Here is a 17,057-nt window from a genome sequence, read left to right as displayed (position 1 = left end):
GAAATAATGTATAGGTGCGCCACCAATATAATTGATCCAAAGAACTAGAGGGGAGGGTAAACCCCGCCTAGAGTAAAGAACTTAGATTTGGAAACAATGGTGGAGTAAAGCCGAGGGGATATGGTTATTAGCATAAAGTGGAGGGACTATGAAACTTGAATAAACATGAAACTGTATAAAAAGAGTGGACTGAAACAGAGTCCGGCAGTTGGTCAATGGACCAACTCTGCTTGTTACTTTGTAATAAAGTCTATTTGAATCCACAGGTTCCAGTATCTGAGAGATATTATTGAACCAATATTTCCACAACGTTAGCCAGTTTGGTAGGCTACTACTGATCATCAGCAGCATCAGAGCTCGGAGAAGCCTAGTTACCGTGACTAAACGGTCACGTGGAATTTGACTGCGTTCATGGCTCGTGGTGTGCTGTGTTGGCAATACACTCACCATAAAAGCCCTAGTATGAAATGCTTGACAGCTTTTTTAATAAAGTGTTCAACTCCACCGAAAGCATAAATAAGCAGCTAACCTGAGGAAAGTGACGTTCACTTATCAGTTGTACACCCAGCATTGGAGATAAAATACTGTAGAACAAAAATGCCCTCATTCCCCAAGTGTATTTCAGTGCTCAGGCTAACATGGAGTCATTGTAGATGGTGTATGCTAAGCCAGGAATATATCTTCGCCTTCGGAGGAGATGCACTACTCATTCACTGAAGTAGAATGGGAAGCTTAGACGCGATTAGACTACTACGGTTGCATGGTAATGACAACTTGTGCCCTCTGTCACAGTACAGGAATCCCCCCAAAAAACTGCTTTAGACAAGAAAAAAAATCCTCATCTTGCTCTGCCCCCTCTTCTTTTGGGAGCCTTTCCCTTGCTGATCCAAGTTAGGGAGTGGAATTGGGCTTCTCAATCTATTCAACTGTGCAGCACTTTTTAAAAACGTGAATGTGGTTTGAGAGTTTGCAATTACATTTTTCAAGCGGGTATCCAATAATATAAAGGCGTTTTCTTTACTTTTAAATATATGGATGAGTGCAGAAAGTGAGAACCAGGACACAACTAGAGATAAAGACAACGGTATAAGTGTATGTATGCCTACAGTATATAGAGAGCTGAAAGTAGGCAGGTGATTGTGCTGGGCCAGTTGTTTGTACAGAGTCAGTAGCTGAGGTGTGGATGGGTGCATCGGGACTCACCAGCCCCTCCTGGCTGCCTCCCGTCGTTCTCTCCACATTCAGATGCTCATCCGACCCCTTCAACTTCCACACCTAAGGCCAAACACAAAATAACAGAGAACTCAGTACATGGTCATGTTCAGTAGGTTGGGAAATGGAAAGATACTACCTGAACTTGTCCAATAAGAAAAGTTAGTTTTGTAATGGAAAACATAAATATGTGCCCTACTGAACATGACCCAGATGCAAAACGGATTAAGTTTCATCCTCCTGCTGTTAAAATTAACTAGTCGGCTCACTACTATACAGTAGGTTCTGAATCTCTACCGTTTCCTCCACAACCCAGTGACTTCCAAACCAGGCTGTCAAGGCCCACAGCAGAGACCCAGAGGATGGGATAACTCCATCATGAGGCTGACACTCCACTGGCTCCACTGTCAAATGGAGAACCAATGTACCCCAGACAGACAGTGCAGAGCCAGCACAGACCAACAACAGGGCTGAACTGGAGCGCCAGAGATGGTGGTTTGCTATCCTCTTATCTAACATACCAAGAGAGCAGGAGTCCATAACTAGCCATACTTCTGCAAATTCAAAACATTCCCCAAATCAAGTCTACATTGGCACTGGCTGAAAACAAACTAATTTACATAAGGAAAACGGGTCTTTCGGAATGTCTTTTTGTCAGGAAACAGGAAGAATATTTCTGAGAGTTCCTGTGCCACGAGGCAAGGGTGGAGGAAATGGGGGTGATGCATCATGGGAGAAAGAGAGGGGATGCAGACAGACAGAGAGCGCATTGATTGTAGACCGCTGCGGTGCACTCACACAATCAGTCTGAGGATATGGAGAGATGGTGGGGGGGGGGGGGGAGGAAAGGGACACAATCAGTCTGAGGACATGGAGAGATGGTGGGGGGGGGAAGGAAAGGGACACAATCAGTCTGGGGACATGGAGAGATGGTGGGGGGGGGGGAAAGGGACACAATCAGTCTGAGGACATGGAGAGATGGTGGGGGGGGGAGGAAAGGGACACAATCAGTCTGGGGACATGGAGAGATGGTGGGGGCGGAGAAGGAAAGGGACACAATCAGTCTGGGGACATGGAGAGATGGTGGGGGGAGAAGGAAAGGGACACAATCAGTCTGAGGACATGGAGAGAGGGTGGGGGGGGGAGAAGGAAAGGGACACAATCAGTCTGAGGACATGGAGAGATGGTGGGGGGGGGGGAAGGAAAGGGACACAATCAGTCTGGGGACATGGAGAGATGGTGGGGGGGGGAGAAGGAAAGGGACACAATCAGTCTGAGGACATGGAGAGATGGTGGGGGGGGAAGGAAAGGGACACAATCAGTCTGGGGACATGGAGAGATGGTGGGGGGGGAAGGAAAGGCACACTATCAGTCTGAGGACATGGAGAGATGGTGGGGGGGGGGGAAGGAAAGGGACACAATCAGTCTGGGGACATGGAGAGATGGTGGGGGCGGAGAAGGAAAGGGACACAATCAGTCTGAGGACATGAGGAGATGGAGGTGGGGGGGGGGGGAGTAAAGGGATAGAAACACAGCACTGAAGAATAGGCTACTTGCTGAGACATTTTCCAACAAAGACAACACAATACGCTGGAGTAGAGTTAAAAAACAAAACACTCCGGTGGCAGTCCTGAGTCATTATGACCTCGATGTGAATGACTTTCCCCACACAAAAGCTTTTGAAATCAAAAAGGTTTCCCTTTAAAAGCTATTGCCAGGTGGCACGTACCCAGGTTACCTCTTACACCCAAGCAGAGAAACAAGGATGATAATGTATTCAAAGGGAATAGCTGACTCATAAGGCCTACTGTAGCAGCTGCAGGGCCCTATGGGAGTCCATAACCAGCCATACTTCAGCAAATGATATACACTCCTCAAGTCTACATTGGCACTGGCTGAACATCAACTCATTTATATAAGAAAAATGTTCTTTCTTTTTTTACAGGAAACACAGTGCCACGAGGCATGGGTGGAGGAAATGGGGGTGATGCATCATGGGAGAGAGAGAGAGAAGATGCAGACAGACAGAGAGGGCATTGAATGTAAACTGCTGCGGTGCACTCACACAATCAGTCTGAGGACATGGAGCAAAGGAAATGAAGAAAAAAAACAACACTACACAGTATGCTGAAGAATAGGCCATTTGCTGAAACATTTTCTTACAAAAACAACACAATATGATGTAGTAGAATTTAAAAAACTAAACACTCGGGTGGCAGTCCTGAATCACCGCGACCTCGATGTGAATATGACTTTCACAGACAAAAGCTTTCAAAATCAAAAAGGGTTTATAGGTTTGGAAGGGTTCCCCTTCAAAGCTATTGCCAGGTGGCACGTACCCCAACTTCGCTTTCACACTCAAACAGGCAGAGAATCAGGGATGATACTGTACTCAAAGTGAGTAGCTGTCTCACATAAGGCCAACTGGAGCAGCTGCAGAGCCCTATGGGAGGAGATGGCAGGAGAGTTAGAGGGGTAGCGGTGGGAGGAGCAGGTGTACGAGGGGTGCCAAGATAAGATGGGATCTAATAGAGAGGATCATTCTGCGAGGTGATGGTATTCATGTCTGCAGAAAGCACTGTGCCTTCAGAAAGTATTCACACCCCTTTACTTTGACCACGTTTTGTTGTGTTACAGCCTGAATTTAAAATGGATTACATTTAGATTTTGTGTCACACAATACCCCATAACATCAAAGTGGAATTATGTTTTTAGAAATGTTTACAAATTAATAAAAAATTAAAGCTGAAATATCTTGAGTCAGTAAGAATTCAACCCCTTTGTTATGGCAAGCCTAAATAAGTTTAGGATTGAAATGTGGCTTAAAAACTCAATACATTGCATGGGCTCTGTATGCAATAATACATGATTTTTGAATGACTACCTCTCTGTACCCCAAATATAATCTGTAACATCCCGCAGTTGAGGAGTAAATTTCAAACACAGATTTAACCACAAAGACCAGGGAAGTTTTCCAATGCCTTGAAAGGGGCATTTATTCGTAAAAGGGGGAAAAATTAAAAAGCAGACATTGAATATCCCCTTGAGCATTGTAAAGTTATTAATAACACTTTGGATGGTGTATCAATACACCCAGTCACTACAAAGATACATGCATTCTTCCTAACCGAGTTGCCGGAGAGGAAGGAAACTGCTCAGGGATTTCACCATGAGGCCAATGGTAAGTTTAATGGCTGTGATAGGAGAAAACTGAGGATGGATCAACAACATTGTAGTTACTCCACAATACTAACCTAAATGACAGAGTGAAAAGAAGGAAGCCTGTACAGAATTATTATTATTATTTTTTTTAAATGCACCCAGTTTGTATTAAGGCACTAAAGTAAAAATGCAAGACCTGTGGCAAATAAATTCACTTTATGTCCTGAATACAAAGTGTTATGTTTGGGGCAAATCCAATACATCACTGAGTACCACTCTTCTTATTTTCAAGCATGGTGGTGGCTGCATCATGTTATGGGTATATAGAATAACTAACTTCAAAGTAATGACTCAGGTCGTCAGTTGTGGGATGAAAGCTTATTTTTATTAATAATACTGGTTCACTTGTACATAACTGACTCTATCGCTTTATTATTTTTTTACATATATTTTTTTACTTCCGGTCGCAAGGCATTCTGGTACTTGCGGTCAATAGCGTAATTTAATACATCAGAAATATGAACATAGTTCTCTCAATATCCATCACATGAATTCTAATACAATTACTCTTGTACATATGTAAAGAATTGTAAAAGAAACATATCTTTAGATACAGCTCAATGAATTAACTGTATACATTAACTCTGTAACCCATTTAAGCTACAACATCCTGTGTTCATCTACATCTCTAAGCAGTATATCAACTGAATAGGTCTCCTCAACAAAGTCCCTGGGGCAGTTCGAACTGAACATGACTTAACTAGGCCATCTCGGCCTGGAAACAGTTCCCCAAACTTCCCTAGTTTCCAGGCTTGTCTAGGTGTGTTATCTTCTCCGATGATTGCAACGTCACTCACTTTCAGTGGGGTGGGCTGTGTGGTGTGTCACAGAGGTGTGCTGACTTTAGATCCAGCAAGTAGTCTCTTCACCAGCTGTTCCAGAAGCTGGTCACAAGTCTCTGCCTGTACTTCCCATCTGCTTGCCATTTCCTCCTTGTTGAGCTTTGGGTGCTGAGTTTTCTGCCTTGAACAGTTCGTCAGCAGTCAGTCCACCTTGCATCTTCATGTTTGTATGAACATTGGCTATGAATCTCTTTATCCAGGCGGTCACTCAACACTCTTCAGTTTGCTGTACCTTTCAAGCTCCAACACGGGTTCAGTGATGTCTGTGCTGTTTGATGTGAGCTGTACAGTCACCAGGTCACTGGACTTGAGTTCTGCATCCACCTCCTCTGGATCCTTGTCGTCATCAGTCTCCTCCGACTAATGGGGTGATGTCAGAATGCTGGGTCCATTCCACCATAGCTGGCTCTGTGTCAAGTTTTGAACAGTTTGTCCTCTTGTAGGGATGTCGGCTGGATTTATTTTCCCTTTCATATTTGACCATGACTCTGGATTGGTCAGGGACTGGATCTCTGGCACTCTGTTTGCGACAAACTGTTTACATTCGTGAGCTGCAAATCCAATCATAGAGTCTGTCCACATTTAGATCCGTTTTTGTTCCATTTTCAGTGTGGTCATGAGGTTTTTTGCTATTCTCGCTCCAATCACAGCTCCCATGAGCTGCAGGCATGGTAGCGTAATTTTCTTGAGTGGGGCTACCCTAGACTTTGATGTGACTAGACTTGTCATTGTTCCTCTGTCTTGTGATTCGCCTTGCATGTAAGCTACAGCACTGTAAGCCCTTTCATTTGCGTCACAGAACACGTGTAGTTTCAGTGCGTGACTAGTTCTGAACACAACGGTTGCCATTCTCATGTCAGTTCAGATGGTCACTTCATCCCAGCTGAGTCCTCTCTCCCATATTTCCTGGAGCATTTACTTGACCCTGATGTTGAAGGGGATCAGGAAGCAAAAGAGGTTTGAAGATGCGTGCAGATGCGTGGTCCCGGTCTCCACACTAAACCTAAAGCTTTGAGCACTACTCCTTGTGTTTCTAGCATCAACGGGTGGTAAGTTGTCGAACTCCCCTCCCATTTTGTTTTCAGATCAGGAGAGTTAGTCATCCCCTTGCAGAGGTCTGTGCCTGCAGTCAACACCATTCGTTTTGCAGTTGTCATAAAGTAAGCCTCTTCAACATCGTGTGAACTTGCAATGAAGTCATCTACATAGAGTGACTTCTGGTTGTTCTGTTTCATATTGGTTTCAGGTGCTTCCTGATTGTAGCTGCCAGCAAGAATGGAGGAGTATTTCATGTTGTTTGCGCTTGATGCATTGTCCTTGGTCACATCCTATGCCATATCCTGTTGTAAGTAGTCCTCCACAACTACATTGTATCTGTGGTACAAAGTCAAACCCTTCTTCAGTCTTTTCTTCAGACCTTCAAACCGTTTCTTGGAGATTTTATAGTTGTCTTGGAGTTCTGGCATTTGTTGTTTACATGGCAACTCCACATGGTCTAGTCCATCTTTGAAGGTGGTTGTACTCTCGAACCTCTGTAAAGCCTCATTTACCTCTGGATTCTGTGTTGTTTCCTCGCTGGTGATACCCAGAGACTCAAGCTCCCAGAATGCATGCAGTTGCTTGAAGTCTAGTGTGTCTTCATCAAGTGGGATGAACATGCATTTTGCCTCGGCGACACTTGACATGGACACGGATCCCTGCACCTACCATCCAAAGGTGCTCTCTAAAGCAACCAGTGTCTCTGTCAGTCGCTCCACTCGGCCTGATACCATCTGCCAGTAGTAGTCTGCTCCTATCAGGACAGAGAGTTCAGGATCATTGTCATCTCCTGGAAGGTCTGCGAGCTGCAGTCCCTTTCTATTGAGCTCATGTTGAATCTGTTCACCAGGAACCTTCATCACAGCTGTGCACACTTGTGGGGTTTCAATTGCCTCTCTCCCTATTCTCTGCTGATTGTCCCAGACATTCTCTTCAATGTGTTCTGTTAGGACGTTGCTGGAGCAGAAGTTGGGAAGAGTGAGTACCTCTTCACAAGGTTTTCATGTATGAAGCTTCTCTGACTGCCTCCATCTAATAAGCAACGAGCCATCTTCCTGCCCAATGGGCCTTCTACCCATGTCTTTGCCATTTGTAGCAACACAGTGCTCTGTCTATCTGGTTTCATCTTCACTAAGTGGGGAATAACTGAGGAAACAACAGCTTCTGCAGAAACAATAGGGGTTGCACCTCCCTCCTCTTACTGGTACACACAGTAAGAGAATTATGCTGTGTGTTTGTCCTAAACATACAAAGCATCTTCAAATTTTCTTTAGTCTCACTTTTTCTCCTTGCGTGCAGCAATATTGTGGTCTGTGCAGTTTTTGGATTTGTGGTCTACAATGTCACAGAATAGACAGTTTTGTTCCTACTACCAGGTTGTGTGCAGTGCCGCAGTAGATGGCATGTTGGGTCATTTTGTTTTCATTTCATTGGAGAAGCATGACGTGTTCCATGGTTTGCTCTCTTTCTGTTGGTTGCATGTTCTTGGTCATCTCCCTGGTCTGAACCTCTTTCTGTAGGTTGCATGTTCTTGGTCATCTCCCTGGTCTGAACCTCTTTCTGTAGGTTGCATGTTCTTGGTCATCTCCCTGGTCTGAACCTCTTTCTGTAGGTTGCATGTTCTTGGTCATCTCCCTGGTCTGAACCTCTTTCTGTAGGTTGCATGTTCTTGGTCATCTCCCTGGTCTGAACCTCTTTCTGTAGGTTGCATGTTCTTGGTCATCTCCCTGGTCTGAACCTCTTTCTGTAGGTTGCATGTTCTTGGTCATCTCCCTGGTCTGAACCTCTTTCTGTAGGTTGCATGTTCTTGGTCATCTCCCTGGTCTGAACCTCTTTCTGTAGGAAATGGACTATCCTCTACTCCCCTCTGACGACTATAGTCAAGAGCTATGTTCTCTGGAATCATCTGCAGTAAGATTGGGCATAGTAGGCTTCAATAGGATTCTGACACTACACCCAGTGATTCTAAGCTCCTAATCTGAATTTCACATTCATCATATAGCTGCCTTAATGCATCTATGTCAGAGGATTTCCTTACAAGAGTGCGATTCAGCAGCTTTGACATGTGAGCAGTAATCACTTTGTCATCACCGTGCGTTCCGTACCTATACCGTGGGACTCCCATCCTCCTCAATTGTTCAAGTCACCAGCCTCCAACGGTCAATAGTGTAATCCAATAATAATAATAACCAAAACAACAGAAATATGTACATAGTTCTCTCAATCTTCATCACATGAATTCTAATTAAATGACTCTTGTAAATAACTGTAAATGAAAAATAGTTTTAGATACAGATCAATGAATTAACTGTAAACATTAACTCTGTAAACCATTTAAGGTAGAACAAAGTATTCTTTTTTTTGCGTGTAGATGGGTGAAACAAAACAATCTAAATTAATACATTTTGAATTCAGGTTGTAACACAACAAAACGTGTAGTTAGTCAAGGGTACTGGATACCCTGCATTCGGCAAGGTATTCAGACTACTTGACTTACAGCCTTACTTTAAAATGTATTTAAAAAATGTAAAAATCCCCTCATCAATCTACACACAATACACCATAATTACAAAGTAAAAACAGCTTTTTAATAAATTATTTCAAATGAACATTACCAGTCAAAAGTTTGGACACACCTACTCATTCAAGGGTTTTTCTTCATTTGTACTATTTTCTACATTGTAGAATAATAGTGAAGACCTCAAAAGTATGAAATAACACATGGAATCATGTAGTAAACAAAACAAAAAAAGTGTTAAACAAATAAAAACTTATATTTCAGATTCTTCAAAGTAGCCACCCTTTGCCTTGATGACAGCTTTGCACACTCTTAGCATTCTCTCAACCAGCTTCACCTGGAATGCTTTTCCAACATTCTTGAAGGAGTTCCCACATATGCTGAGCACTTGTTGGCTGCTTTTTTTCCTTCACTCTGCAGTCTAACTCATCGCAAACCATCTCAATTGGGTTGAGGTCGGGTGATTGTGGAGACCAGGTTATCTGATGCAGCACTCCATCACTCTCCTTCTTGGTCAAATAGCCCTTACACAGCCTGGAGGTGTGTTGGGTCATTGTCCTGTTGAAAAACAAATGATAGACCCACTAAGCGCAAACCAGATGGGATGGCGTATTACTGAAAAATGCAGTGGTACCCATGCTGCTTAAGTGTGCCTTGAATTCTAAATAAATCACTGACAGTGTCACCAGCAAAGCACCTCCACACCACCATACCGCCACACCTCCTCCTTCCTGCTTCATGGTGGGAACCACCAAAACTCCACCGGTCTAATGTTCATTGCTCGTGTTTCTTGGCCCAAGCAAGTCTCTTCTGCTTATTGGTGCCCTTTAATAGTGGTTTCTTTGCAGAAATTCAACCATGCAGTCTACTCTGAACATTTGATGTTGAGATGTGTCTGTTACTTGAACTCTGTGAAGCATTTATTTGGGCTGCAATTTCTGAGGATGGTAACTTTAATGAACTTATCCTCTGCAGCAGAGGTAACTCTGGGTCTTCCTTTCCTGTGGCGGTCCTCATGAGAGCCAGTTTCATCATAGGGCATTGATGGTTTTGCGACTGCACTTGAAGAAATTTACAAAGTCTTTGAAATTTTCCAGATTGACTGACCTTCATGTCCCTCTTTGAGCTGCAATCCCGTTAGCGGGATGATATGATAACAGCCAGTGAAAGTGCAGGGCGCCACAAACGATTATGTTAGGTCACCACCAAACCACAATAAAAACAGCCATTTTCCCAGCCAAAGGGAGGAGTCACAAAAAGCACAAATAGAGATAAAATTAATCATCATCAGATGACACTCATAGGACTTCATATTACATGTATGTTTTGTTTGATAAAGTTCATATTTATATAAAAAAAATCTGAGTTTACATTGGCGCGTTACATTCACTAGTTCCAAAAACATCCAATGATTTTGCTTAGCCACATCGATTCAACATAAATGTAGATGATAATACAAGTTATACACATGGAATTATAGATATACCTGTCCTTAATGTAACCGCTGTGTCAGATTTCAAAAAAACTTTATGGAAAAAGCAAACCATGCAATAATCTGAGACGGCGCACAGAACAATCAAGTCAAATTAGCCGCCATGTTGTGGTCAACATAAACCATAAATTACATGCTAAATATTCCCTTACCTTTGATGATCTTCATCAGAATGCACTCCCAGGAATCTCAGGTCCACAATAAATGCTTGATTTGTCCGGTAATGTCCGTTATTTATATCAAATTAACTACTTTTGTTAGCTCGTTTGGTACACCTATCCAAACGCTGGAGCTGGTAAACCATTTTTTCAGACAAAATCTTCAAGAAGTTATATTACAAGTTGAAGAAACATTTCAAACTAAGTACAGAATCAATCATTAGGATGTTTTTATCATAAATCTTCAATAAAGTACCACCTGGAGAATTCCTTTGTGTCTTGAGGAGGATCAGAACGCAGGAAGATATCATGCGTTATGCGCGTGACCTGGAACTGGCTCTCTGCCAGTAGTCTGACTCATTCCCCTCTCATTCAGTCCCACAACACAGTAGAAGCCTCATTCAAATTTCTATAGACGGTTGACATCTAGTGGAAGCCCTAGGAGGTGAATCTTCATCTTCATATTCATTCATATCTCAAGGGGATTTCAATAGGTAATGGGTTGAATATATACCAACCTCAGATTTCTCACTTCCTGTTTGGATTTGTTCTCAGGTTTTAGCCTGCCATATGAGTTCTGTTATACTCCCAGACTATATTCTCTATACCCCCCTACCTTGTCACAACACACCTGATTGACTCAAATGCATTAAGAAGGAAAGAAATTCCTAAAGGCACACCTGTTAATTGAAATACATTCCAGGTGACTACTTCATGAAGATGGTTGAGAGAATGCCAAGAGTGTGCAAAGCTGTCATCAAGGTAAAGGGTAGCTACAGTGGGGCAAAAAAGTATTTAGTCAGCCACCAATTGTGCAAGTTCTCCCACTTAAAAAGATGAGAGAGGCCTGTAATTTTCATCATAGGTACACTTCAACTATGACAGACGAAATGGAATAAAAAATCCAAAAAAATCACATTGTAGGATTTTTAATGAATTTATTTGCAAATTATGGTGGAAAATAAGTATTTGGTCACCTAAAAACAAGCAAGATTTCTGGCTCTCACAGGCCTGTAACTTCTTCTTTAAGAGGCTCCTCTGTCCTCCACTCGTTACCTATATTAATGGCACCTGTTTGAACTTGTTATCAGTATAAAAGATAATACTCCTGCAGTGCCAGACGTGTCCCCCTGCTTAAGCCAGTACATGTCTAGGCCCATCTGAAGTTTGCTAGAGAGCATTTAGATGATCCAGAAGAAGATTGGGAAAATGTCATATGTTCAGATGAAACCAAAATATAACTTTTTGGTAAAAACTCAACTCGTCGTGTTTGGAGGACAAAGAATGCTGAGTTGCATCCAAAGAACACCATACCTACTGTGAAGCAAGGGGGTAGAAACATCATGCTTTGGGGCTGTTTTTCTGCAAAGGGACCAGAACGACTGATCCGTGTAAAGGAAAGAATGAATGGGGCCATGTATTGTGATATTTTGAGTGAAAACCTCCTTCCATCAGCAAGGGCATTGAAGATGAAACTTGGCTGGGTCTTTCAGCATGACAATGATCCCAAACACACCGCCCGAGCCCCAAAACATCACTGCTCTAGAGGAGATCTGCATGGAGGAATGGGCCAAAATACCAGCGTGTGTGTGAAAACTTTGAAGACTTACAGAAAACGTTTGACCTCTGTCATTGCCAACAAAGGGTATATAACAAAGTATTGAGATAAACTTTTGTTATTGACCAAATACTTATTTTCCACCATAATTTGCAAATAAATTCATTAAAAATCCTACAATGTGATTTCTGGATTTTTTTTCTCATTTTGTCTGTCATAGTTGAAGTGTACCTATGATGAAAATTACAGGCCTCTCTCATCTTTTTAAGTGGGAGAACGTGCACAATTGGTGGCTGACTAAATACTTTTTTGCCCCACTGTACTTCGAAAAATGTGTTTAACACTTTTTTGGTTACTACATGATTCCATATGTGTTATTTCATAGTTTTGAGGTCTCCCCTATTATTCTACAATGTAGAAAATTGTAAAAATACATTTTAAACCTTGAATGAGTAGGTTTGTCCAAACTATGGACTGGTACTGTATTTATATATTTTTAAAATGGCAATATAACACATTTACGTAAGTATTCAGATCCTTTATTCAGTACTTTGTTGAAGCTCCTTTGGCAGCGATTACAACCTTGAGTCTTCTTGGTTATGACGCTACAAGCTTGGCACACATGTATTTGGGGCGTTTATCCCATTCTTCTCTGCATATCTTCTCAAGCTCGGTCAAGTTGGATGGGGAGCGTCACTGCACAGCTATTTTCAGGTCTCTCCGGAGACTTTAGATCGGGATCAAGTCCAGGCTCTGGCTGGGCCACTCAAGAACATTCAGAGACTTGTCCCGAAGCCACTCCTGTGTTGTCTTTGCTGTGTGCTTAGGGTCATTGTCCTGTTGGAAGGAGAACCTTTGCCCCAGTCTGAGTGCTTTGGAGCAGGTTTACATCAAGGATCTCTGTACTTTGCTCCGTTCATCTTTTCCTGGATCCTGGTCTTCCAATCCTTGCCGCTGAAAAACATCCCTACAGCATGATGCTGCCACCACCATGCTTCACTGTATTCATGGTGCCAGGTTTCCTCCAGACATAACACTTGGCATTCATGGTCTGACAGTCCTTTAGGTGCCTTTTGGCAAACTCCAAGCGGGTTGTCAGTGGCTCCCGTCTGGCCACTCTACCATAAAGGCCTGAGTGGTGCAGAGATGGCTGTCCTTCTGGATGGTTCTCCCATCTCCATAGAGTAACTTTGGAGCTCTGTCAGAGTGACTAGGGTTCTTGGTCACCTCCCTGACCAAAGCCCATTTTCCCCGATTGCTCAGTTTGGCCGAGTGGCCAGCTCTAGGAAGAATCTTGGTGGTTACAGACGTCTTCCATGTAAGAATGATGGGGGAAACTGTGTTCTTGGGGACCTTCAATGCTGCACACATTTTTGGTACCCTTCCCTAGATCGTTGCCTCGACACAATCCTGTCTCTGAGCTCTACGGACAATTCCTTTGACCTCATGGCTTGGTTTTTGCACTGACATGCACTGTCAACTGTGGGACCTTATATAGACAGATGTGTGCGCCTTTACAAATGATGTCCAATGAATTTAATTTACCACAGGTAAATGGAAACAGGATGCACCAGAGCTTAATTTTGAGTCTCATAGCAAAGGGTCTGAATACTTATGTGAATAAGTTATTTAAGTTTATAAATTTTAATACATTTGCAAACATTTCTAAAAAACAGATTTTGCTGTGTTATTATGGGGTATTGTGTGTCGATTGAAGAGGAAAATCGACAAAAAATAAGGCTTATTCTATTTTAGAAAAAGGCTGTAACGGACCTTCCGAATGCACTGTATATGAATGCTATCTATTTTTCCTGCTGTGTGCATTGAGGCTGCAGGAAAGCTAAATATTTCCAAAATCCAACCACTATAGAAAAGAGCATTTGCTGTGTGCCAACAATGCACCCAACAAAAGCAGTGGTTTGCGACAAAATCTCACAACCACAAAGCTGCTTTCTCAAACTACAGCCTTTCTCCCACTCCTGACCCTTACACTAATACCGTAGTTGTCCATTCAAGCCCTTTGTTCAAAGCCATATTAACAGCAATGTCATTTCCTCCAAAGTGCCTGAACCCAAGTAATTATATAAATCTGAGCTGTGCTTACAGAGGAGGGAAATGCCTGCGATGCGATTTGTAAACTCAGTGGTATATTCATCACTAAATGGAAGTCAAGGCTTCCCTGTCACTGCACGGCTCTTCCTTAGGGACATATGCCAGGAGCTAGAGCTTAGTTGTGACTGCAGTGTGTGTGTGTGTGTGTGTGTGTGTGTGTGTGTGTGTGTGTGTGTGTGTGTGTGTGTGTGTGTGTGTGTGTGTGTGTGTGTGTGTGTGTGTGTGCACGAGTTGTAAACACCTTGGCACTGCTGTCGGAGTGGCGTCTGGCACATGCTTGGAGTTGGTTCATCCAGAATCGTTGCTCTTTGGCATTGGATGCTACGGAGAAACAAAAGGAGAGAATCAAATGTTCATTTCCGATAACCATCATCATCACAATGGGAGAAATAGGACATCATCATTACACGAGTTCATGGTCATGTCAATAGATGTGCAAAACATAATGACATACATTTTGTGATGACTATCACATTTCAGATTGGCATCCAATTTGTGTCTGACACATTATCAACCAATGTGCTGTGTATTCTATTAAAGGGTCAGGGTATGCATCGGTGTCTGTGTGAGGAGCTCTCACAGGCCCAAAGACGGCCTGCTATCCAAACACCAAACATGTAAAAAAGTGACTCACTGGTAGGGCTGTCGGTAGTCATGACCGCAGTAAAATTCCATGTGACCTCTTACGCAATCTGGACACGTGCTGGTAGTACCCAGCTAGCTAATGACCATCAGGTCGCTGATGGCCTGGTACTCAGGGCGCCATCGTCCCTCTAACCACTGATATCAATGCAAATGCTATCAAAAAACACAAACATTTACCATTCAAAATAGTACTGTGCCTTTAAAACTCACCTCACTGTGATTGATCAATATGAAGAAAGAAGTTCAACAACAGGTTGAAACAGTGGAAAACATGGTTGCTGTCAATGTCGTTTCAAAGCCTAACACAACGAAACGGACAGAGCTTTCTAGGGTGATTAACAAAAATGATCATATGCATATTAGAGCTCATGCACATACAGTTGAAGTCAGAAGTTTACATACACCTTAGCCAAATACATTTAATCTCAGTTTTTCACAATTCCTGACATTTTATCCTAGTAAAAATTCCCTGTCTCCGGTCAGTTAGGATCACCACTGTATTTTAAGAATGTGAAATGTCAGAATAATAGTAGAGAGAATTATTTATTTCAGCTTTTATTTCTTTCATCACATTCCCAGTGGGTCAGAAGTTTACATGCACTCAATTAGTATTTGGTAGCATTGCCATTAAATTGTTTAACTTGGGTCAAATGGTTTTGTTTTGGGTAGCCTTCCACAAGCTTCCCACAATAAGTTGGGTGAATTTTGACCCATGCCCCCTGACAAAGCTGGTGTAACTGAGTCAGGTTTGTAGGCCTTGCTCACACACACTTTTTCAGTTCTGCCCACACATTTTCTATAGGATTGAGGTCAGGGCTTTGTGATGACCACTCCAATACACTGACTTTGCCACAACTTTGGAAGAATGCTTGGGGTCATTGTCCATTTGGAAGACCCATTTGTGACCAAGCTTCCAAACTTCCTGACTGATGTCTTGAGATGTTTCTTCAATATATCCACAATTTTCCACACTCATGATGCCATCTATTTTGTGAAGTGCACCAGTCCCTCCTGCAGCAAAGCACCCCCACAACATGATGCTGCCAACCCCGTGCTTCACGTTTGGGATGCTGTTCTTCGTCTTGCAAGCATCCCCCTTTTTCCTCCAAACATAACAATGGTCATTCTATTTTTGGCATTCTATTTTTTTTTCTATTTTTGTTTCATCAGACCAGAAGACATTTCTCCAAAAAGTACGATCTTTGTCCCCATGTCCAGTTGCAAACCATAGTCTGGCTTTCTATGGCGGTTTTGGAGCAGTGGCTTCTTCCTTGCTGAGCGGCCTTTCATGTAATGTCGATATAGGACTCGTTTTACTGTGGACATTGTACCTGTTTCCTCCAGCATCTTCACAAGGTTCTTTGCCGTTTTTCTGGGATTGATTTGCACTTTTCGCATCAAAGTAGGTTCTCTTTATATCGACAATCTCTCGGTCCTAGCTTTGATGCACCTGTACTGACCTCGCCCTCTGGATGATAGCAGGGTGGACAGGCAGTGGCTCGGGTGGTTGTTGTTCTTGATGATCTTTTTGGCCTTCATGTGACATCAGGTGGTGTAGGGATCCTGGAGGGCAGGTAGTTTGCCCCAGGTGATGCGTAGTGCAGACCTCACTACCCTCTGGAGAGCCTTACGGATGTAGGCGGAGCAGTTGCCGTACCAGGCGGTGATACAGCTCGTCAGGATGCTCTCGATTGTGCATCTGTAAAAGTTTGTGAGTGTTTTTGGTGACAAGCTAAATTTCTTCAGCCTCCTGAGGTTGAAGAGGTGCTATTGCGCGTCCTTCACCACGCTGCCTGTGTGGGTGGACCATTATAGTTTGTCCATGATGTGTACGCCAACGAACTTAAAACTTTCCACTACTGATCCATAGATGTGGATAGGGGGATGCTCCCTCTGCTGTTTCCTGAAGTCCACGATCAACTCCTTTGTTTTGTTGACGTTGAGTGTGAGGCTATTTTCCTGACACCACACTCCGAGGGCCCTCACCTCCTCCTTGTAGGCCGTCTCGTCATTGTTGGTAATCAGGCCTACCACTGTAGCGTCGTCTGCAAACTTGGTGATTGAGTTGGAGGCGTGCATGGCCACACAGTCATGGGTGAACAGGGAGTACAGGAGAGGGCTGAGAATGCACCCTTGTGGGGCCCCAGTGTTGAGGATCAGATGGGTGGAGATGTTTCCTACCCTCACCACCTGTGGGCTGCCCATCAGAAAGTCCAGGACCCAGTTGCACAGGGCGGGGTCGAGACCCAGTGTCTCGAGC

At 43.2% G+C, this 17,057-nt stretch overlaps 1 protein-coding gene across 1 annotated transcript in view; it reads right to left on the bottom strand.

Annotated features, from left to right (window-relative positions):
* Nucleotides 1-17,057, bottom strand: part of LOC135552398 (oxysterol-binding protein-related protein 10-like) — a 146,418-nt gene that overhangs the window by 90,147 nt on the left and 39,214 nt on the right. Inside the window, exons 3-4 of the mRNA XM_064983982.1 lie at nt 14,394-14,473; nt 1,204-1,275 (exon numbers count right to left, since the gene is read on the bottom strand). Coding sequence (XP_064840054.1) covers nt 1,204-1,275; nt 14,394-14,473 — 152 coding nt within the window. The remainder of the gene's footprint in view (nt 1-1,203; nt 1,276-14,393; nt 14,474-17,057) is intronic.

This window comes from Oncorhynchus masou, chromosome 13 (assembly GCF_036934945.1).
Source record: "Oncorhynchus masou masou isolate Uvic2021 chromosome 13, UVic_Omas_1.1, whole genome shotgun sequence".
Classification (NCBI taxonomy): Eukaryota; Metazoa; Chordata; class Actinopteri; order Salmoniformes; family Salmonidae; genus Oncorhynchus; species Oncorhynchus masou.
Note: the sequence above shows the minus strand (reverse complement) of the source record. Positions and strands in the feature narration are given on the sequence as shown.